The 24,160-nt window shown below is 41.1% G+C and overlaps 1 protein-coding gene across 1 annotated transcript in view; it reads right to left on the reverse strand.

Annotated features, from left to right (window-relative positions):
- Positions 1-24,160, reverse strand: part of frmpd3 (FERM and PDZ domain containing 3) — a 44,417-nt gene that overhangs the window by 14,812 nt on the left and 5,445 nt on the right. The window contains exons 2-5 of the mRNA XM_034121012.1: positions 989-1,101; positions 729-878; positions 369-476; positions 36-81 (exon numbers count right to left, since the gene is read on the reverse strand). Of these exons, the coding sequence (XP_033976903.1) occupies positions 36-81; positions 369-476; positions 729-878; positions 989-1,029 (345 nt within the window). The 5' untranslated portion in view covers positions 1,030-1,101. The remainder of the gene's footprint in view (positions 1-35; positions 82-368; positions 477-728; positions 879-988; positions 1,102-24,160) is intronic.

Below are 24,160 nucleotides of genomic sequence, written 5' to 3' on the forward strand. Positions count from 1 at the left end.
GAACATGAAAGAGAGTGAGTGTCCCATTATACTACCTGATGGGGCTGCAGCACAGCGAGAAGTATAGTGTCTTTGCAGCGTCTGTGGAAAGACAAAAGAGAGTGGAGTGTGTTAGATAACACCACGGAGAGCATTGTTTTGGAGAGCTCCTCCAGGTTTATATCTGCCCTTTCTTCGCTGCCCTTCAGCTGGAGAAGGACTGTCTGATCCACATATTTGTGTTGATGTAACACATCACCAGCAATAGGAAACAGCTTGTTCCTTTTGATTCACCCCCTTAACCCATATCCTCTTCACTATTACTTTCACTTTCCCGTGTTGCTGCTCCCCTCCCCCTCCCGCCCTCCTGGGACAGTAAAGGATGTTACCTTACAAGGTCTATGACTCTCTCTCGGGGCGCGTCGCTCACCGTCTCTTCGTTAATGGCCAAGATCTGGTCTCCTGGGAGAAGCTTGCCAAAGGAGGGCCCGTCTGCATATGAAAAGGGACAGCATGCAAAGTCACATACATGCAGATAAAAGGAAATTTGAGTTAATTGGAGTCTTCATGTGATCCCTTTCTCTCACACACACACACACACACACACACACACACACACACACACACACACACACACACACACACACACACACACACACACACACACACACACACACACACACACACACACACACACACACACACACACACACACACACACACACACACACACACACACACTAACCAGAGAGACGGAGCGTACAATGACAGGCCTCTGGCTGCCTGCAACGAAGCCGAAGCCTTGGGTCGGGTGGCGCTGTATGGTGACCTGTCGAGCTGAGGCAGGACTCAGGGTACCACTGTCCGTACCATGTTGGCTCTCCTCTAACATTGCAGAGCTGCAGAGTATACAAAACATAGATTTTGAAGTAAAAGAATAAAACATATTCTTGGAAATCCCAAAGGAATTTGCTGTGACAAGTGTCAGGGTCATGTGTAGCACACATACCTGTCACATGCGTTCGTGTGTCCATCCTGGACCTTGGCCATCCCCTGAGAGGAGGGATCAGCATGGGACAGGGTCGCACTGCAATGGTCTCTTTCTGCTTTGCAATCATTCACCTGGACAAAAGAAAGGAGAAGACAAGGGATGCAAGGACATAAATAAGTGACCCTGATTTCTCCACATGCGAAAATTCATTTTCAAAGTTACAATCGCAGAAGCACACCGTCGCACAAAACAAACATAAAGATCTTTTAAGATTATAACCCTCCAATGTCAACACGTCGGCTCCTCACAAGATCCTGCAATTCCGTGAAGAATCTCACAGAGCACAAGTACAAATGTAGTTATTTGTATTGCTAAAAGCATCTGACATTAGAGGCCTGCCTTTAGAAGAGGTACAATTATCAAGGACCTATGACATAATGCACATAGAGCATGTCTAACAGAGAAGTTTTTGAGTCTGCCAGCCTCCCTAAGTGTGGACCAAGCTACTGCTGTGAACCACACATGCTCTTTTACAGATGCCTGTGTGGGAGGCAGTGAAAGCAAGACTACTGAAAGACTGTGAGTGAGTGTGTATGTGACACGTGGGTTTCTGTGTTTGTGGCAGAAAAATCACTGGAAAAAATATTGAAAATAATTGTGTGAGAGCCAGATATTTATGCTCATAACTGTGATCTAGGACTCTGATGATTACCGACTAAAGATGAGACACCGATTGTGATGTTATTGGTGCAGATGGGCTAAAACAGAAAGACACATATAGCGGTGCTGTTGATTGTTATGCAGGAGTACACTGTTGAGAGCAAACACCACGCTAAGTGGCATGGGCAGAGAACAAACTGCCAGGAACAGGAGGCTGAGGCACATTAGTCAATAGCTTAGATTCATATTCTTGTCACTTGTTTCTGATAAGAGTGGCTTATGGGGAAGCATGGCTCATTTACAATTCCAGTGAGGCATTACTGATCTCTACCTTGTATCATGGTATCAGATGAGGGTTGATGCGTCCCAGATAGGCTTCATATTGAGCTCAGTCCATGACTAAAAAGCCATTACTTTACGTGTGCTTTGAATTACAATTGTGATAATCATTTCAAAAGATTAGAATTGAGTAAAAATGTCTCTATTAAATATTCAGCTGACTTACTAAGGATCAAAGGTACACAGTGTTGACAAATGACGCTGCACCAGTTGGTTTTGCCTATGAAAAAGATAAGATGTTTTTGATTGAGAATGATTATTTTCTCCTTTGACTCTTCCAATGGATTCTGACAGAGCATTTGTCTCCCCATATATTCTCCTCCGTTCTGTCCTTCTAATGTCTTCCTCTTTCCTCCCATCTGTCTGCCTCTCCATATTCTGGAAGGACATTCTGTTGGATTTACAAGGAGGTGCCAGTGACTAGCCGTTTATCAGGTGTCTGTTATTATGAATGTGACTAACTCCTCAGCATCTCTTCCCAAATTCAAAGGAGACAATACATGACCTTGTTATGAATATCCTCTACCCCCACCTTGTCTATTAATTACAAAGCCATCATTGTATTTCCATAGTTCCCTAGTCTTTCTTGTACGTGTCAAAGCTAAATGGGAAAACTGAAATATAGCCACCAAAATCGTCTTTATTCAAGCCTACGTAACAGTTATTGAATCAGAGGAATATGTCCTCCTCGGTCTGTTTCTGTCCACATCCTCTGAGGATGCCACACAGGATTTACAGCTTTGAATTCTTCACTTAATTTACAGACAAGTTTTGGCATTCAGAATAAGAGATGAGGAGGAAGTGAACACGGGAGATAAACGAAGATAGCCGTGGGGTGCTGGTGGGGTTTTCATGTCTGCAAAGATAAACAGCCATTCCACAGAGGGGCAGACCTTTAGTCGGGAGAGGACACTGAGGAATTCTGTCAAGAAATGAACCCCAAGGGCATCGGCAGGCCTGCACGTTGCTATGGCTACAGCGCTCGGTAGCTTGTTGAAGCTCGGGTGCATGGAGGGATAGTGGGTGGATTAGAATAGTGATGTGGCTGCTATGAGAGAGAGAGAGAGAGAGAGAGAGAGAGAGAGAGAGAGAGAGAGAGAGAGAGAGAGAGAGAGAGAGAGAGAGAGAGAGAGAGAGGGAGAGGGCTAGCCAGACGCTATTCCATCACCCTGCAAGATGCCAATATTTCGTCGGGCGCAAGAGGTCAGGGTGTCACATACCTGCTCCGCTCCAGAGTCCCGGTCTGTAGCGGCTCACCAGGCAACAGGGTCAGGGAAGAATGACCTTTTACGTATAAACCTCCCAGGCCTGCATTCTAACATGGCTATCATTATAATGGAGGGACAATGCATTTCATACAGCAGCATTCCTAAATAATTTCGTTCCAGGGATCAGCTGACGATGTCGATGTTGATCCATCATTAACCAGTCAGTCTGTTTTACCCACTCTTAATAAATATAAGGTTTAGGGGTGCATACCGGTTACCGAAATACCGGTTACTGGCGGCTACGGTATACCGTACCGAAATCAGATCCGGTTTTCGATACTTTTATTTATTTATTCTTTTATTTTTTTAATTTGAAATTTTTTATAAAAGTGAGGCGTAATATCCTTAAACTCGCGCTCAAACCCTCGGAATTACGATGTCAATTTCGCCGTGAAACTCCGCAAACGAGTCACTTTAGAAAATCTAAAGTGTGGCTGCATATGACTGCCAGTCTGAATGGTGGGGTCTGTAACCACTGCCAGTCTGAATGGTGGGGTCTGTAACCACTGCCAGTCTGAATGGTGGGGTCTGTAACCACTGCAAGAAGTTTATTTCTGGGAAAGGTGGCAACACATCCAACCTCCAACCAATGCTGTCTCGTATGGCAACCAAGTACCTTTGTGTTCAGGGAAGCAGCGTGCCAAGCGAGAGAGTGTTCAGTTCAGCAGGTGATATCCTACGCTGTGAAAGGGCCCGTTTGGATCCAGAGAGCAGATATGCTCATCTTCTTGAAGATGAATGCACAAAACTGAACTGTGATGGGATTAGTTTTCTTTCATCAGGCAAATGTTGATTTTAATGATGGTATTATTTTTATGTGCAATGCCGAGATCTCATGATCCTTTATGTGTTCTCTGGTCAGTCGAATCTCAGGTTGAATATTGATTATACTGGTCTTTTTCCATTGACAAGATGTGCTATTCACGCCTGATGGTTGTTATAAATGATATTGCAGAATCAGTTTTCTTCATAGATAACGTGTTTTTCATTGTTTGTTCAGTACTAAAAGGTCCAAGTCCCACAATTGAATTTAATATTCATTTGACATCATATGATCTACATCATAAAGCGCTTCATGGGAGTAATTGCGGGATGATTCAATTTTTCCCTTATGCAACATGAAAGTATCACGATATGTATCGGTTGAGTATCGGTATCATTCAGTGGTATCGGTATCGGTATCGGTATCGGTATCGGTATCGTAAAAAAGTCAACGATATGCAACCCTAATAAGGTTTATCACATTAACCTTGTTGGTTCAACTCTTTGGTCATGCTTGAGGCAGTAGTTTGGATTCAAACAGTGTTTCTTAGAATCTAAAACCATTGAGAAACTGAGTGGCTGAAGTATCTGTGCTACAGATAGGAAAATAATAATATTTTTTTTTAATAAATGACATAACTGCAGATTTTTTTTTCGAAAAGTATATTGGTTTGATGCATCTGAGACTTTTTTTGGTTATTCATGCACAATTAAATACATTTGATTTTATAATGTTTTATAAACCAATAGGAATATCTTCCAATTTTTTAGGCTCCAAATGAAAACAATAACTAATTGCCAAATGTTCTCTGTACATGCAATTACAGTAATCTTGTTTCTTTGGCATGAATTGCCGGTAAAATACAGAAACACCTCAACACCATTAAAGTTGTGCTTGGCTTGTGATGGGCTCTACAGGAAATTTGCCGTGAAAGACTGCAAATTAATCTATTCTGAGAGCAAAAATGAACGACATCTTTGCCATTGCATTTCTGTTCCGGAAAATGAGACATACCACTTAGAAACCCTGAGGAGAGGGTACAGAAGTTGCCTCTCCTGTAGCCATCTCACATTTTACTACACTCTACGTCCCTGCTGCAAGCATTATGCATGTGTCTCAGACTATATCACCCAAATAAAATATCATCTATTCAAAATTGTAAAAGTATTTTAATAACTTAATCTTGCTGAGAACTTAGACGTTATTGCTTAGGGGTGGAGTAGGTTTACATTGTTAGTCCTAATTTATGTCTCACTTTTCTAAGCAAGTACAAAAACATGCTTTGTAAAACATTTATACATTTTATTAAATGCATTTACAGGAAATATTGTGCGAAATATAAGGAATGGTATAATGTTTGTACTGCAACTAGCTATATCGGAGATTATCGAGAGCTTGACCAACATTGATTTATGCATTTAGGGTAAATTAATGCAACATTTGTCCTCATGCTACATAACTCATACTTAATTAGTTTAGCTTATTCCCACATGCAAATGTTGCGGCTTAGCCTTTTGGATGATGCATCTTGAATGTAGATTCTTAATCATGGCTTAATAGGAATTAAAGACTCCATTCCACTGACAATTAGCATGGCACTTCCACACGGCACTGTGAATTATCTGGCCTATTACCCTGTTGATGCTTGAGGAATTTTCACTTATTTTACTGTTGCACTAATTGTTAATCTTTCCGATTAACTGTGTCTGGTAAATGCCTGAATTATATATTTTAATTTGAATCAGAGATGGAATCAACAGCAGAAACTTGGGAGTTGTGATGCACTAATTGGAAATTGACTACGGTATTTTATTGGATCATCGCCTTGAGAAGCCAGACAAAAGGTGAGAGCTATCGCTGATTATTTATGATGGAAAACAGACAGAGCTTAGATCCTCGAGCTGGCTAAATAATTCATGAACATTAGAATGCATTTTGTCAATACAATTTAATATTGGTGTTCCCTTGAGGAGTTAGTGCCACCATAGTTGTATATAGCTCAGTTTGTTGTGTAGAAAACTGATCTGAGCAGACCTTCAGTCTTGATTGCTGCTTTGTAAGCTGAAGCTATGTATGGCAGCGGTGATGGCAGTAATCCTTTGGGTTGGTTATGGTCAAAGTTAATAAGATAGCCAACAAGGTTATATCCACGCTAGCAACATGGCACAAATGTCAGCAGGTGTTTTATAGTTTTAATTAGCAAATGTTAGCATGCTTACACACGTAACCACGATAGTATCCCCCTTTCTCTCTATAGCCTTATTACCGAGGCTTAGGCTTATTAGTTGTTTGTTTTATCCATAGTAGATTGCAGTAGTGATGGCAGTTTGACACTGAAGCTTCGATACGTGCTTCAAACCCTGGACTTCCTATTCCATAGAAGCAGTGCTTCGAAGCTTGCTTCAAATCACGTGACATATGACGTCCGAAGCAGCAACTGCTTCATTGCCTGAATGAATCACTTGACTGGTTCGCGGTCCAATCACGCGATTCAATGCACTGCCTCGTCTCGATTCTGACAGGTGACAGGTTGAAACAGTTTCGAATTTGGGCGCTTCAACACTTTATAACCGCTCTAAACAATGCGCAATGTGTGGGTTGTTGTAGTAGTTCGCGTTGTTGTTGCTATTGCATTTGTATTGGATCATTATAGAGCAAGCCAGGAAGAAAGATAGGTCGTTCTAGCTCGGGAAACACTTCAAAATGTGGAGAAGTTGCGAAAAAAAAGACAATTATGATTATTAAAAAAAAAGTTCAACTGTTTAAAGAATAGATAGCCCAGTGGATAGAGCCGGCAGCCCGCATGCGGCGACGTTCTCCGCGCAACTGGTTCAAATCCTGGAATGGATGAACTTTTAATCATTGCCCGCTTTTCAACTTTAATACTAACTGATAAAAGGCCCTCTCCGGCCAAAAAAATGCAAAATAAAAATAATAATGTAGGCTACCTCAATAAAGATCTTTGAGTGTTCCCCATCCCACATAAACACCCCCTGCCATAATTACACAAGCACACCCAACCAATGCCACATTTTCCAGCACTCTCTTCTCAATAACCCAATACACACAATTATCAATCTTTAAAGGTAGGGTAGGTAATTTTGGAGAAACCAGCTTGAGTGCGCTAGAATTTGAAACTACACAGCCGGAAAAAATCTGCCACTTCCTTACAGAGCCCCTCCTCCAACACACACGAACGAGCACATGACCAATGAGGGCATGAGATAAGTTTGTGCACAGATGGAAGGCTGACAGGCATGTAGGCCATCCAGTTATTTTAGCCGGGCCGGCTAAAATGATTGGTCGTACTTTTTACAGTATTACGGCTTCCACAGATGACATTTTTTTATGGATTTTTTGTCAAAGCACTTAAAATATTCATTGCTATCGGGATGTTAAGAGCATTCCATGGAATATAACAAAAAGTGTATCTCGAGCCGGTTTCTCAAACTTACCTACCCCACCTTTAATTGCAAATAGAACATGATATTCAGTCTTAGTGTGTGTGTGTGCATCGAATATTTTTCAAGGCAAAGATACGTTAAACCCACTGCAGCCTTGCACTTCGCCAGGAGAGGTCGCTGTAACTGAAGCTTTGAGAAATGAACCTATTTTCGAAACAATTGTCCAAGTGGTTCGATGCTTCATTCAAAGCTCCATTTGCCCATCACTAGATTGCAAACACATACTATCCTGGGTTTGTTTGTTTGTTGTATTAGGTCAACATCATTCGATCATTACAATTCAAATTAAACCCATTATTAAGGTAGTTAATGTTTTTTGGGTTTAATTTACTCTCTTTGCTACTTACCATACCTGTTTCAGAGACAAAAAGTTGAGGTGCCCATCCACTTCCTGTATTTATAGGTGACATCATCAGTGATATGCTGGGTTAGACCACGTATGGAAAGGGGTAAATTATGTAGTTTTTTTTATGGTGTTCTGTTTATGTAATATCGCAAATGTTTGTTATATAACTAGCAATGAAGATGTGTTTCTACTTGGATTTTAGTAAGATGGGATAACTTGTTCACTGTTTCAAAGAGAGGTATTGGATGCAGGAATGGTACAGCCTAGATTGACTCCTGTTGATTCAAGCATCTATTTAAGCAGCTGCAGTTTGGCTGTTAATGAGGTTGGATGTCAGTGTGCAGCTGTGTGCACATCAGTTTTAGTTATACTTAGTTGTGTTTTGTTGAATTTCACTCAGTTACAAGGAGTTAATGGTTTGTCTGTACCCTGAGGCTGAGACATCACAGTTTGCTAATGGAGGATAGCATTCCAGGCTAATAGATGCTTCTCGAGTAACTCTTAGAACTCTGTTACTTCAAGGAGAGGATGGAAATAGGCTGCCTGTGAAGGACATCAGCCAAAAGCTCTTCCCAAAGAAAATGAGAAACTCTACAATTGAAAAGCAGGCTCTAGCTCAAGCCTTATCTACTTGTTCCTCGTTTGCCAACGTTGGCCCGTATACATTCCTCACAAAGTGAAAAATAAAACGTACTGATAGCATTGCGGCACGACAAGAGGACATTGGCAGCACACAGAAAGGCAGATCAGAACATCACAACAACAGCCCCTGCTCACAGTGTGCACACAGTGAGCAGGACAGTGAGTTACTTTGGTGCCTTTTTTTTATAAATAAAACCCCTGTTTGTTATATCTGGACAAAGTTTCTTAAATGTGCCTCCTTCCTTCCTAGTCGCTTCCTTACTGTAAATTAATTAATTTGAGTGTGATAAGGTACTATAATAAATAGGAGCAATGGTTATTTATGTGATGCTTAAGCAGGGTCAAGGGCTTGGTAATAAATAACTCAGGCTGGAGTAAAGCCAGACAGTTAAACAGGGACATGTATATCTGGGAGAATTCACAATATTGCAAAGCAGACAGAATTTTCCAAAACAAACTGTTATTCCTACTGATCAACTACCAACATAAATACTGTTTGTATTTAGCTGCTAATTTACACAAACAAAGTCGGTTTTGAATGGCTGATGTTTAAGTGTAGTGTTTGCCTGTGTTTAAGACTTCTTTCTAGCAGTAGGGGTTGTGGGAAAAAAATGCAACGTAATTCACTTTTTTGTGATTTTTATCTGCTCCTTAAGAAGATGCATCCAAACCATAGCTGACAAATATTTAGGAAAGGATAATGCAGCATCAAATATTGTTTTTTTTAATATTTAGAATCACTGCTTTATCTAATTTTACATACATATTTATGTACTTCTCATTCGATCACTGATAAATCCTCCGTCAGCCTATGCGCACGCTGCCTACATTTCATATCAAATGCAGCCAATCCTTGAATCTGCCAAAATCCCGTTAGGATTGTGAAAGAGGCGACACAATAATCTCGCCTGTGAAATGAGCCTTCCTGGACAAATACTCTCTGTCACGTGTATGGCCTTTAGGAATCTGCAATAATTAAAACAGTAATCCTGGCAGCACTGTCTTCAATATGTTTTCAATGCCTGTGATAAAATCTAAATGTTTGAGCTGTTTTTTGATAGGATTAGTGGTTGTGACTTGTGGTGACAGACAGACCTTTGCACTGAGAGAGCCAATCAGATGAAGCCATCGGCACTGGGCCTAATCCCCTCTGTCACTGCAGGCTGCCCCGGACAACGCAACAAATTCATTCTGTGGGGAAATTGAATACTGATGTATCAAAGTTAGTCCTGAACTTCTCCTATCTACAGGGATCTTTAAACCTTAGGCAGACCCATTTGACAAAAAATTGAAGTAGCTGACATTTGTTTTCTGTTATCTTTTGCGAATCCTTTCTCTTTTGTCCTTCACCATTACTATGCAGTTTTATTCATTCTTCTGAACATATATGCACTGCACCCTGTGACACCCAGACACGTGAAAAAAACAGTTTATCACAAATCTAATCTGCTTTGTCCAATGTTTCTCACTTTTGTTGGAAGACTCTCCAGCCAACCCCTCTGATCCCTGCTACCAGGTAAACACTAAAAACTCAATCTCTGTAAACCTTACTTGACATGCTAGCACCTTGTTTGCTCCACACAGTTGTCAGTTCTGCCATATGAAATACAGATACAGACTGCAGGACAGCTGCAGGATCCATCACTCTGTCAGTCTCTGGCTGTGTTCGCCCGCTGGCCTGCCTGCCAACATGGCTGCACCCTTCCCTCTCTTTACACCAATGACCTCCCTGGTAGGGCCAGATGGCAGCCATTTAAAGAACGCTGCTTGGTTTCTCACTTTCATTTTCGGAGCTTGTTGCCCATCTATACTGTTTTTCTCTGTTAATCTCCCTGTCCCCCCCCTCTCTCTGTCACTCTGCCTGTCTGTCTGTCACCACCTAGTCTCTCTCCTCTAACAGCCAAAGCTGACTGCCAATTGAAAATGGATTTTGGTTAAAAGGAAGCCCTGGCGTGGTGATTGATGCAGCAAGGAGAGACAGAGCACCAGCTCTTCGGTCCTTAATATGTGTGGAAAATGTCTAATGAATGTTTACAGACAGTTGGCTGAGTTGCTGAGCTTTTCACCTTTCCTGCTTGTCAATTAGCCAATTTCTTTATCTGGCTGTCTAATGTTGGACAGCAAGAGTTGGAATAGTTAATTAGATTGTGACTCAGTGGAGAAAAGTTGTTAGTTGTGTGTGTACCTGATGTTGTTAAGTCTCACAAAAATGTGTGTTTGTTTCATAGGCATGTAAGCATGAGCTTTCTTTTATTATCTGCTTATGTGTTCAAGATTCCCGGCAGTTATTTGCACTGCAGTTGCATGGTGACTCCCCGCTGGGCCTAAGCATTGCGGATTAAAATAGGAAACTGTATTTTAAAGATGTTTCTTGATTTATAGTGTTACATGAATACAGTGGCGTTTTTATATGTACAAAAGTGGTGGGGCAAAAAAACTTAGATGTCTATATATAAGCTTCTGCAGTGACGTGCAGTGAGGTTCATGGCTGGTGAGGCACTGGCACTGACTCTTCAGGTTTACAAATATTATATTTTGACCTAAACCAAAATATTATATTATTTTCAAAAGCTTTTTTTGTCTGATGCTTCGATTAATTTTAAACAGACAGTTCAACAAAAGGATACCCAAAAAATGTAATTGTATCATTTAAATATTGGATTGTTCTCTCTTAGTAAGATCCCATTTTCAAAAAATTGCGGTCTTACCTTGACTTGAAGATGAAGTCCATTTGCCTATCCTTCTGGACAAAAATGCCTATAACTTTTTTGTAAAAGTCCTCCTTATCTTCTTGTAGTTTCAAAAGTCTATCATAAATTTAATCGATAGATTTATGATAAAAAAATTATAAAAGTAGGGTAGACATGTGGATGTTATCCGGCTGAACAAAACGTGCATTTATCTAACAGGTACGTTTCCCACAGATCTTATTTCGAGCTATTTTCTAAAATCCTATGGAGAAACCTCATTTTTTTTTTGCAACTTACTTCCTGGTTTTAGGACGCGTCACTGCAGCTCTCTCGTCTCCTCTTCACACACCACACTTTTCGCGGCACACGTACTTACAGCCAATCAGCTCTGAATGATGTGAGATGATGTATGGTGGGGATGGCAGCTCTGTGCCCCTATGGTATTTTTTTTTTGCCACACACATTACATTGAAAAATACTCTGAGCATGCGCAGTGTTGTTTTTACAGTCACCGTTCACTTTGACAGTGAGAGGGTGGGGCATGATCAGGTTTTGTCCCACATGGCTCAAAACGGCACTGTAGACACTAATTAGAAGAACACAGACTAAAACAGCAATGTACAGACGAATCAGATGATTAAACATGACCTTAAAATATATTTTATATATATATATATTTTTTTGCATCTCTTTGCATTTTTTGTAATCATTATGTGTAATACTTTCTGCTGACACTAGGTGTCAGTGACCTGCCCCTAATGACCAGTCGCTACTGCATGAATAGCAAAGGAATTAAAGGAATAATTAAAGCTGCAAGCAGCATTGAGCGGGTCTTCGACGCTCCGCAGGCTGTTGTCCGCAAAACTGACACATATATGTCTCGAGGGCTTGATGGTTAGCCATCATATGAAATCTGGTGCCGTTTGAACGATTTTCCATCGAGTTAGGACAACACCGTGTTTTTTGGCGAGGGATCTGTCGCCATGGCAACGGCATATGATGACACCCCATAATGGACTTAGAGCTGTTCAGCGCCAGACCATTAGCCATCATCTGAAATCTGGTGCCGTTTGAACGATTTTCCATTGACTTAAGACAACATTGTGTTTTATGGCGAGGGATGCGTTGCCATGGAAACGGCATATGATGACATCCCATAATTGGCGTAGAGCTGTTGAGGGCCAGACCATTAGCCATCATCTGAAGTCTGGTGCAGTTTGGACCATTTTCCATTGACTTAAGACAACATTGTGTTTTATGGCGAGGGATGCGTTGCCATGGAAACGGCATATGATGACATCCCATAATTGGCGTAGAGCTGTTGAGGGCCGGACCATTAACTGTCATCTGAAGTCTGGTGCCGTTTGGAACCTTTTCCATTGAGTTAAGACAACATTGTGTTTTATGGCGAGGGATGCGTTGCCATGGAAACGGCATATGATGACATCCCATAATTGGCATAGAGCTGTTGAGGGCCGGACCATTAGCCATCATCTGAAGTGTGGTGCAGTTTGGACCATTTTCCATTGACTTAAGACAACATTGTGTTTCGCAGGGTCTTCGCCGACCTAGGTCTCAGACCCTAACTAGGTTTGTGTTTAGTGTGTGTAGCCCCATCGAACGCTAAAGCTGTAAACGTAGCAATGCAGGATGTGTTCAGTAGGGCTATTGGTCTACAACACAATTTCTCCAACACCTCAAGACCTAAACCATGTTCCTGTTCTCTCTTGCTTGCAAACTGCTGTTTAAAGTAAAGTTGTCTGGCGCTGATGCTAGCAGCTACAAACAGCTCAGGCTCACTTAAGGCGGGTTATCTTTCAATTTGGATCAGTTATACTCATTGCATTGCCAATGCCTTTGACATTCCATGTAATTAGTAGTAACAAACTTAATTAAACTTAATGAAACAAAGTAAGACACCAAACATTAACTGTGATGATTCCTTTGGATGAAACCCGGATCCAGACCCTCTTAAAGCAAGCGGGCCTAACACGGTGAAAAACAAATGGAAAAGAAAATGAAAATATAGGAATGTGGCTTGGTGTGTCTTAGTTTTGTGTACCTTTTCTCTGAGATGTTAAAATGTTAAGATAAAAGTGAATGGGGTTTGGAGTGGATGTGACTTCCTCACAATGGAGTTCACTTTCCTCTCCAAATTCTATTAAGCAACATATGCAGACATGAAAAAAACAAACAAATGGATTTGGTTGGAAGTTGTAGCTTTAACAGGCTGAGCATCCTTACCTGAAATGACCTTCCTCATCATCTCTCCCTCTCCCTCTCTGAGTTACTTTGTTTTTGCTATAGCGCCTCCACCATGACAAATGAAGACGAATGATTGAAGACAGGCTCTTCATGCTATGTCCTGCAGTGTAATCATTCTAAACAGTATAAACAGGTGTTTATTTTAATCAATGATTAATTGACATGTAAACATGTTTTGGACTGTTTGGCTCTTAGGATTTATAATAGGTAAACAGTGTAAATAGAGCTCAAAGTATGAGCTGATTCATAATTTAGTTGGTTGAAATAAAACTAATAGTACTCTAGAATATTTTAAGTCATGTTGTAAGTAAAACACCAACAACATATATTTGTTTTGCTTTTCAAATCTGGGTATATGCTTTTTTTGTTTTATAATATTGTTAATCCAACATATTTGGTTGTTGCTCAGTGAATAGCACAGCCCAGGTCACTTTCTCTATCTTTATAGACCAAATGATTAATGCGAAGCTCAAGCAAAAAATGACTGATTCATTGACAATGAAAATAATTGCAGCATTGTCAGCTGTTGATTTCGCAGGCACACAGGGACACTATCAGTCCCTGTAGTAATATAATTCCGTGTGTCTAATTTGGTCGCCATAGGCTACTGTAAACAGCTGTTGTGGATCACAGGCAGTCCCTGAGCAAAGCTATTGGGAGTGTTTTGAGTGTGTGTGTGTGTGTGTGTATGTGTGTGTGTGTGTGTGTGTATGTGTGTGTGTGTGTGTGTGTGTATGTGTGTGTGTGTGTGTGTGTGTGTGTGTGTGTGTGTGTGTGTGTGTGTGTGACACGCTAGTAGACAGCTAGTTCTGAGCCCAGCCCAATGATATGCTTTACATTCATCACTCAGTTTTTACGCACTGCACTACTTTTAACGTTGAGCATCTGGGGGGCCTCACTTGTCGCACTGTGACAAACTTTATCTGACAGTGGGTTTCTCTTTTAGCCGGAGTCAGTTACAACAAAGCTTTTCTGTAAAGACCTTGAGCCTGCTTCATTGGGTTGGGATCAATAGTCAGGCCTTCTCTCTGGCATACACACGATAAGACCGACATGTATGGAGAGCATTGACGGCGGGCTGTGATGGATCAACGCGGCGGTTAAGAGCCTGTCACTGAGCAACGATTGGTAGATGAGGTTAGCCAAACAGATGTTCAGCCCTGACGCTCTCTGCAGGTCACTGAGCAGCATCTTGGTTGATAAAAGGCGGATGAGGTTAAGAAATGCAGCTCATCCATGAAATAGCTTGTTACGACTTCCACTCACTTCCCCGGCCATAAAGAAAATATTTATAGAGGGCAAGGAGCACAATTTAATGCTGTCCAGACACTGCGGTACTGTGTAGAGGTCAAGGCAAACATGACGGTGCTGTCTGATGAAAGCCAACGCGGTGTCAGCGTTCTTATGTTTTTATTCCTCTGCATTGCCCTCATAACTGTACGATATATATATACAATATTCAGAGTCACCGTCACAGCTCCTGATACACCATTTAAACCAGAGCCTCTACAAAAAGATCTGATGCTGTGCAATAGACTTTGCACTTTATTGCAGAGAATTCAGGTTTTTTCAGAGGTCACAATTTGACATCAAATCGAAAAACGTTTTGCATAACTATGGTACATTACATAATGCCGTAATCCCCGTTCACTATGACCCCGTTCGCTATGAGCTGCATCTAAAATGTAGCTCGGAGAATAGGCTTTCAAACTGAGAGAGGTGGAAGCAGCCAAGTGTGGAGATACAACTCCATAGCACTGAAGCTTGGCGGTAACACCGAGATCTTCTTAACCGTCCATTTGGGTCCACTTTACCCATTCATGGCACAGCACACTCAGTGGTCTTCTGAAGGTAAAATGCATACAGCATAAATAAGAGGCAGACTCAGAACCCTTCCCTTATCGCCCGGTGGGCTTTTCTGCGTAAAGTGGTTGCTTATTAGTCCAATGACTATGAAACTTAAAGGTAGGGTAGGTAAGTTTGAGAAACCGGCTCGAGATCACTAGAATTTGAAAATACACAACCGGAGAAAATCTGCTACTTCCTTATAGAGCCCCTCCTCCAACACACACGAACGCGCACATGACCAATGAGGGCACGAGATAAGTTTGTGCACAGATGGAAGGCTGACAGGCAGGTAGGCCATCCAGTTATTTTAGCCGGGCCGGCTAAAATGATTGGTCGTGCTTTTTACAGTATTACGGCTTCCACAGATGACATTTTTTATGGATTTTTTGTCAAAGCACTTAAGATATTCATTGCTATCGGGATGTTAAGAGCATTCCATGGAATATAACAAAAAGTGTATCTCGAGCCGGTTTCTACCCTACCTTTAAGGAAAAAGTGACAACTAATGCTGAAATGTGTGCATAAATGAAGTGTGTTGGTCTTTTATATAAGGGTGTGGTGATGATGCAATAAAATAAAGCCACAGGTAGTAAAAGTGGAATATTTAAACAGAAACATGGAGTATAGATAAAAGCGATGATGAATATTTTCTAAGTGAAACAGCAGCGCAGGAAAAAAAATCAAACAGTCATAGAAATCTTCTTTGATAGAAAGCTTCCCAGACTACTTATCTTGAATGTATGTTCTCAGGCTGGGAAGTTTCCACGTGACTGCATCTGATTCATCAGTCAGGAGCTGGAAGGAGATGTCTGGCCTGCAGAGCTCTATATTCTCAAGTTGCATAAATACCGCAAACAAAAAGATGGTTCAAAAAGTTTTAAGTGTTGGCAGTGTCGCCAAGCTACCACCAAAGGCTAATACACTTGACCTTTACCAAATAAATCCCTGCCTCCTCCATAATTTCACCGCAAAAGGTTGTATAAATGACACCATTAGCTCACGGCTTTATGTTTCACCTTCATAGTGAAAACGACACAATGAGCTGCTCAGGTCTGGCAGCCTTCAGCCAGCTACAGCCGCCCGCCGCCCAGAGCAGGAAACTGAGAGTTTGACAGAAGCAGTGCGGCTCTGTCTCTCTGCTGTCACCCTTCAGTGGAGCACACAGCTCTCTGCAGCTCGCCTGACAGCGGAACGACACAGTGACACCCTTTCTCTACGAAATACAGTGTGGCTGCCTCCCTCTCCTCCCCCTTCTGCTGCCACCCAAGAGATATAACCCGCACGCCCCTCCCAACTCCGCCCTTTTGTTACTACCCATAAAGTGCTCCCAGCCCGCAGCTTGCAGCTCATTTCCATAACCGTCCCCACCTTCTGTAATCGTGATTCTGACTCACATTCAGCTATGCATATAGGCAGCGTAAACAATTATTCTGACACAGGCACATTTCCACAATCTCTCTCCCTCTCTCTGTAATATTAATTACTGGATTCTACTTAACTAAACAAAAAGTCATGTTAACCAAGTCTATTTTAGTTTCTTTGTGCATTTCCACAGAGCAACATAAGGAGAACATTTTAATAAGCTCTGCTGTAACAACATTTAGGACCACAGTTCTTCCCATATCACTAATTTATTTTATCCTAATGAAAAGATGTGTATTTAAGACTTTATTAACTACTACTACTCCCTGCTCTCCACAACAATTACACAACTTACTGATGTGCATCTTTTCTTTGTATCAGTAATGTATTATACACTACAGCTTTTTATCCAGGAGTTTGTTTGTGCTTATTGAAATGTTGACGTGATTCCTCATACATGTTGATTTCATCTGCCAGAAGGCTAATTTGTACCCCAGCCGTGCAGCTCTAGGAGCCTCTGAAGCCGCTCTCCCTCCCTCTCACTCTCTGACCGCTGACTTATCTAGTGCCGGTATGTTTTAGTGAGTGTGCAGAGAATACCAAGTGGCCGCTCCATCAGGGCTGTAATTATGAGGCCTGCTGAGCTGCCGCGGCCCGCCTGCCTGGGTTCAGCCAGGCAACACTCCTCCTCAGCTTGATCAAAACCCGTCACTGAGCAGCATTGTGTTGCTTTTGTTCTCTCTGTTTTCTGTTGCCACAATACCTCGTCTCTCCATCTATTTATCCAATAGAAATTAGAGCTATATAACCGAGATTAACCTCATTTGTATTAACTGGTCCATCAACTGAATGGCTGCCTTTTTTAGATGTATTATCCAGCATCCTTTGTTGCTGCAGGGCTTTCTTTTAGGAATATAAGAATAGTGCTGCATTATCTGTACGGTCGCATTATTCCTAGTTATTTAACTAAATATTCATATATATATATATATACATGTATATATATTTCTTACTATATAACCTCCTGGTCAATGAAACATAAACATTTGTATGGATGCTCAAGGCACTGAAGTAGTGTCAGTGAAAATATTGTAGTCTGTAAAGATTTAGAGGCGGGATGTGTCAGTTTTTTTCAATATTTACCAAAGATCCCTGAACTTATAGTGAATTTCACAGTAAAAGCAGAAAAGATTTGCCAAACCATTAAAAAGATCGGCTGCTCTCCTTTGGGCCGCTGTGTGAGTAGTAGCTTGCAGCTTATTCGTTTCCGAACAGGTTTTTACTAAAAGTAACATTGACTCCAAAACTCCGAGCTGCCTCTTACATCAAACATCCATCCAACCGGATCTTGGCATTGACAGAGGTTACCACTGCAAACACTTAACTTAGAGGAGGATACTGAAACAAATATCTGTGTTATGTAATTTTACCTTCAGAGTCTTCAGTCGAAACCTGACGAGACATACAGTAAGTAGAAAACCTTATAATGGAGTACTGATTAAATAATATTTAAAGTAATATTGTGCGTTTTTACATTTTTCATTCATATCATTTGTATGTGCACTGTTTTATTTGCTTGTTCTGAAGCTTCCCTAACACTAACCACACATGGCGTGTCTATATATAAAGATATTACAATATCTGCTGATACAGAGATCCTTTAGTTTTGAAAATGTATTGTGATCAATTGCGTGGACAAATCCTCAGTCGGGAATTCTGCATTCATATCCAGATTCTGAAGGGTTTCCATTTGTTGTCTATTGGACACGTTTGAGCGCTTGTTGTTGAGTTGGTTGTATGCAGATAAACAGTTTGTGTGGAGAGCGAATAGTCAAAAACGCATTGGAGATTATGCCATCCCATCGCTAATAACTGATGATGAATTCGCTTTTTAGCACTTAAGCTGGCTACCTGTGACTCAATGTGGATGTATACATCTGCTCCCATCTCCAGTCTTAACTTGCTAATCGAGCTGTTAACAATCGACTAACATACGGAGAAGGACGTTTTTGTATGAATATTAGGGTAAGGGTAATGATTAAGGAATGAAACCCCAGAAATATTGCCCATTTTATCTAGAGCCTTACAGTTGTCAGGTTTATAGATTGAACCAACATTGTACCACTCTTTGTTTTCAAACTCGTGTTTGACTTTATTAAATGCCACATATCCAAAATCAAAAGCTGTGCAAAGAGTTTCTTGGCCCTTAAATTTGGATGCATTGTTGTTCATATCTGTTCTCCCCGGATGAGTGCGGTAACTCTGTTTATGTTGCGCAGAACAACAAACAAACAGTGGTGCTTCAAAGCTGCTTGATGATGAAGATCGTATCTTCTCTGAAGATCGTAATCTTTCGTCTTTGATGTGGTGAGATGGTTCAGGGACTTTGTGACACTCCATAATATGCTGTCTGCTGCTCTCAATCTCAATGTGGAGGAAATTAATAAATGCTTGGCTGCTCTTGGTGCTTTAATCCATTTAATGCACCCTGGGCAAAGGAGAGAAGAGAGGGATATGTAGACAGCTGTGATGCACATGTCTAAAAGAGTTTGACTGCTACTTTGAAGCAGAACCGCTGACTGCGTGCCATTCCTGCTGCGGATGTCTTTGTCATGTATAATGTGTTTTCTAGCATTTGTCAGGGTGTTCACATTTTGAAATAAAGTTCCCTTGATATCCTAGATAAATAAATAAGCATGCTCAACGGATTTCTCTTTGCACTGAGCCACTGCTTCCAATCAATGATGCTGTCTCCGCAGTGATGATGTATGGAACATTTCACCACCAAATGTTTGATGTTGTTCCAGCTGGCGTTTGCAAAGTGACACAGCATCAAGCTCAGTAAAATGGTCGCCTTTATTTTGTCAGATTTTCGGAAGAAAGCCTAATTTTTTCCCTTTTTGATTTGTTTCTGACAAAAACCATGGTCTGGAAACAGCGCAGCAGCATTACTGCTCTTTTATGCTCTAATACACTCTCATTTTGAAGATGGCACATGGAGTAAAGTACATCTATGGAAAGATGTGTATGTGATCCAGTGAAGGCTACACCATGGGTTGTGATGAATCAGGCTGTGTTCTCCATGTTAATGGGTTGCGATCAATAACATGGCTCCTTATCGGCAACCACAGAGTGATAACTGAGAATGAAGGGGGAGGAAACCACATGACGATCGATTTGTGGAGATAATCAACAAGATTGCAGGTAATGCTCTGGGTGGTCTGCAATATCGAACCTTTACCAGTAACATTTGATAGTTTTTATTAGTAAAATCATGCATGACGTAGAAAGTGGTGCACTGCGCATATAGGGTACTGAGGAACTTTTATGTCATGATGGTAAAGGTGAAAAAAATATTTTAAATTAGTCTAATTTATGTCTCTTTTGTGTGATCTAGTAATTTTTTGTAATTTCAAGAATATTACTTTTCTTTCCTAACCTTTCTTGATGACGCACTAAAATGCACACATCCTTTCATGGTTTTATGCAAAGGCTGTTATAAGGTGAATGACCCCTGCATACGATCTATTCTTACATTTAAAATCGGACTTGTGAATGTCCCCAAGGTGTTGATTGTGTCAGTGGTGTTCCCTGGCTGCACCTCGGCTCCTCGAGGCCCTGTCACAGCTCATCTCCTCTCCTCTTCAGCGCTGTGTGATAGCATGTGCTCAGCCATGTGTATGAAGTTTGGAAAAAGCAAAGTTGATTGAAAAGAGGAGGCGCTCTGACAGGGGCACTCAGAGGTTACAATACAGCGTTATGTGTTTGGAGGCGAGGGGAAAGAAATGAGCGGAGAGGAAGTCAAGAAATTGGCTTAATTCGAATGCAATTTAAAATGAATACGTTGAGACACCAGTTTTTATGGTTGGGCAAAATATTGATGTTATATTGAAATCCTGATATAAGACTTGCCGTCGTCTTATTGTCTTATTGTAATATGGCATAAGAGTGGTCTTTCCCTCTTTATAAAGGCTGCATTACATTAAGGTGATCTACTTATTTATCTCCACACTTACTCATTAAATTCACATAACTGGTAAAACAACCTTACTGTAAATATTTTTTGAAATTTCGCCAATTTGAAACGAATGCAGCACTTACAATGGTTTGACTAATTTGTCGCGAATATACCTGCATGTTTCTAGTTGTTCTGAGTTTGTATCTCTATGGTTTATTGCAATTGTTGAGCCGTTCTGGATAAAAGCATCAGCTGAATAAAATGTAATGTAACCAATAATAAACCGTACAATATCGTCGCCATATCCAGGTAGTTGGTCCAAAACAGATTGATATTTGGTTTACTCCATATCGAGTTGTGGTAGCATCACTGCTAACAATGTCTGATCCAGAGATGTTATGAAGCATGCACGTGTTAGCCCCTCACCATCAACCTATAGGACATCAGGATAGTTAACAGCGGTGCTTTGTGAGACTGTACTAAATTACAGTTACAGCCTTCTCTCTGCCTCTCCACTGTGTTGCAGACACACAGTAATGGGGTAGGTGCTCCAGAGAAGACGGATGTTTATTGTGTCCACATAAAAGGAGCTGCATGTATTGGGAACACGTGATCAGACTTGGCAGGGCCATTACAGCCCAGCTCAAAGGCAAATAACAACTCGTAGAAGCTAACCTGTCAGCACAATTACTGCAGCTTTTTGTTACACAATGACAGTGAGGTTAGGTTGGTTCAGACAAAATTGTTTGTTTTTAAGGGCTAGGGGCTTTCATCTTCAAAGCCACAACTTTGCTGCTCTCATCTTCCCTCCTATGTTGAAATAACAGAACAACAAATTATGAAAATTATATTTCAACCAAAAGTGGTTTGATGTGCTAGATTTTTCGCTGCATTCATGGGCAAAACCGAGCGTACATAGTCTCACTTATTTCGTCATTTTAGTTTGGGGATTTTTGCTGTGACAACGAGAGGGGACTCCGCATGTTTGTGTAGTCAGTCAGTGAGGAGGAGGCAGGCAGGTGCTGAACACCGATATGTTTCTTATCACCGAGCTGCCTCCTCTCAGCTCATCACAGTCCAGAGCACATCACACGCACGCACGCACGCACACACACACACACACATTTCTTCACTCATTGCATTTCAGAGTCTATCTGTGGGATTACATAATAATTCCTGACCCTCTGTAGCTGCAGAGCCCTTCACCCAGAGTATCTTATTAAGAGTATGGCCAAGTGCTGCATTACTCACACTATGCCAGCATTTGACTAAAGAGTCATTATCAAGAGGACGGGCTGGAACAGTAGCCAGAAGCTCTGAGGTGACATTTATGATTTCAAGATGAGATTTGTATGTACTTAATTAAGAAATAGCAAGGGACATCAGCCCCTCTCGTCTTCACTGTTCCCCAGGAAAGCTTATTTCATGCTCCAGAAAACATGTACATCACACACAAGCTTGTGTGTGTGTGAGAAGCACACAGAAAAACATAATAATGATTCTCAGACACAGCGTCTTTTAGAATGTAGATATATGCAAGCCAACATTTTTTTAATGTATTTGGTACATTATTTTAAGCAGAGCTTTGAAATGGTCTTAATATTTTAGTGGCACACTAGTGACCAACGGCTTTTTTCCTTATCAATGAATCAGCAGGTATTATTCCTCATTAATAGTTATTTTTGCCTTAAGATATAAAAAAACATTGAGTCCCCATTTTCTTTTTCAAATGTCTTGGTTGGTCCAGCCATCAATCCAAAATCCAAAGACAATACATATTAAAAAAAGCAAGAATTTTAAGTTTGGCAATCTGCAAACAGTGATTCCTGTGGTGTTTCTACTTTAACGGGAGATAATTGCTTATTAAAACGGTTACAAGATAGATTTTCTGTCAAACTATTAATTGAACATCATTTGAACTCCTATGGGTGGGACAATAAAGGATTTCATTGTGTGTCAGAATAAAAAAAACTCCCAATAATGATTGTGAGGATTTTTCATGAGGATAACTGTGAATCTCTTCATGACGTGAGAAGGCTGTCTAGCTCTCTAAAATGGAAGCAAAAACCTTTTTTATAAAAATAACAGACTTTGTATTTTCATCCTTCCTGTATGCAGGAGAGCGTCTATGATTTATGATTACCACATTTTTGACTGTTAGTTTGTTGTTTGCAAGACATATGTCATTCAATAAAGAATAACGAACTAACTGGAAGTAAAATGATTCCAGTATATTTCAGTGCATTATTTCAATGGTTTTAAGTCTATTTATACGATTACTGGTATAATTTATTTAATTCAAATGATCTTTTCTGTAATGATCATTTTCATATTGTGGACTCTCTAGTTGTTACAGACTGATGTATAGGACTGTGAGGCAGTTTCTCTGATCCCTGCTTATTTTCAAACATAATGGCCTTCATATTATTTGTTGAAATACCTGTGGACTCAGTAAGCTATGATTTACATATTCCTCAGGTCAGTTATTGCCATAGCAACATCAAGTATCATCTCTAAAACGCAGCAGCTGTAAGCCTGAGGGTTTAGGAAGGAGGAGAGGGTGAGTAAGAGGATACACTGCACTAACCCCTGAGACTGCAGCTACATGCAGCTCTACACCGGCATCATACTCTCTCTGTTCCTCTATCTCTCTGTCTTAGCAAAATACATGTCACCTCACCCAAGAAATAATAGGATTGATTTAGAAGGAAGAAGGTGTCGATATGTGTGTGTCAGTTTGACATTTGAGCATGTTTGCAGCTCTAAACCTATTCTTTATCTTTGTAATCTGAAACATACCGTCTGTCTGAGATTCGATTGTCCACTTCTCTTTCCTCTGTCTCTTTTTTGACGCCTTTCTTTTTATGTCCGAATGCATATGAATGTGTGTGTGGGCGTCCCTGCCAGCTGATTTCAGAGGAGTTCGATCAAATGTAGCCCACAATAGCGTTTGGCAGGACCAAGCGCCATGGGAACTGTGTATCAGAACAACAGTGTAGTGTGAGTGTAGTGTGTGTAGCGTAGTGGCTGAGTGTAGTGTGTGTAGCGTAGTGGCTGAGTGTAGTGTGTGTAGCGTAGTGGCTGAGAGTAGTGTGTGTAGCGTAGTGGCTGAGAGTAGTGTGTGTAGCGTAGTGGCTGAGTGTAGTGTGTGTAGCGTAGTGGCTGAGTGTAGTGTGTGTAGCGTAGTGGCTGAGTGTAGTGTGTGTAGCGTAGTGGCTGAGAGTAGTGTGTGTAGCGTAGTGGCTGAGTGTAGTGTGTGTAGCGTAGTGGCTGAGTGTAGTGTGTGTAGCGTAGTGGCTGAGTGTAGTGTGTGTAGCGTAGTGGCTGAGTGTAGTGTGTGTAGCGTAGTGGCTGAGTGTAGTGTGTGTAGCGTAGTGGCTGAGAGTAGTGTGTGTAGCGTAGTGGCTGAGAGTAGTGTGTGTAGCGTAGTGGCTGAGTGTAGTGTGTGTAGCGTAGTGGCTGAGTGTAGTGTGTGTAGCGTAGTGGCTGAGAGTAGTGTGTGTAGCGTAGTGGCTGAGTGTAGTGTGTGTAGCGTAGTGGCTGAGTGTAGTGTGTGTAGCGTAGTGGCTGAGTGTAGTGTGTGTA

This window comes from Trematomus bernacchii, unplaced genomic scaffold, assembly GCF_902827165.1.
Source record: "Trematomus bernacchii unplaced genomic scaffold, fTreBer1.1, whole genome shotgun sequence".
NCBI lineage: Eukaryota > Metazoa > Chordata > Actinopteri > Perciformes > Nototheniidae > Trematomus > Trematomus bernacchii.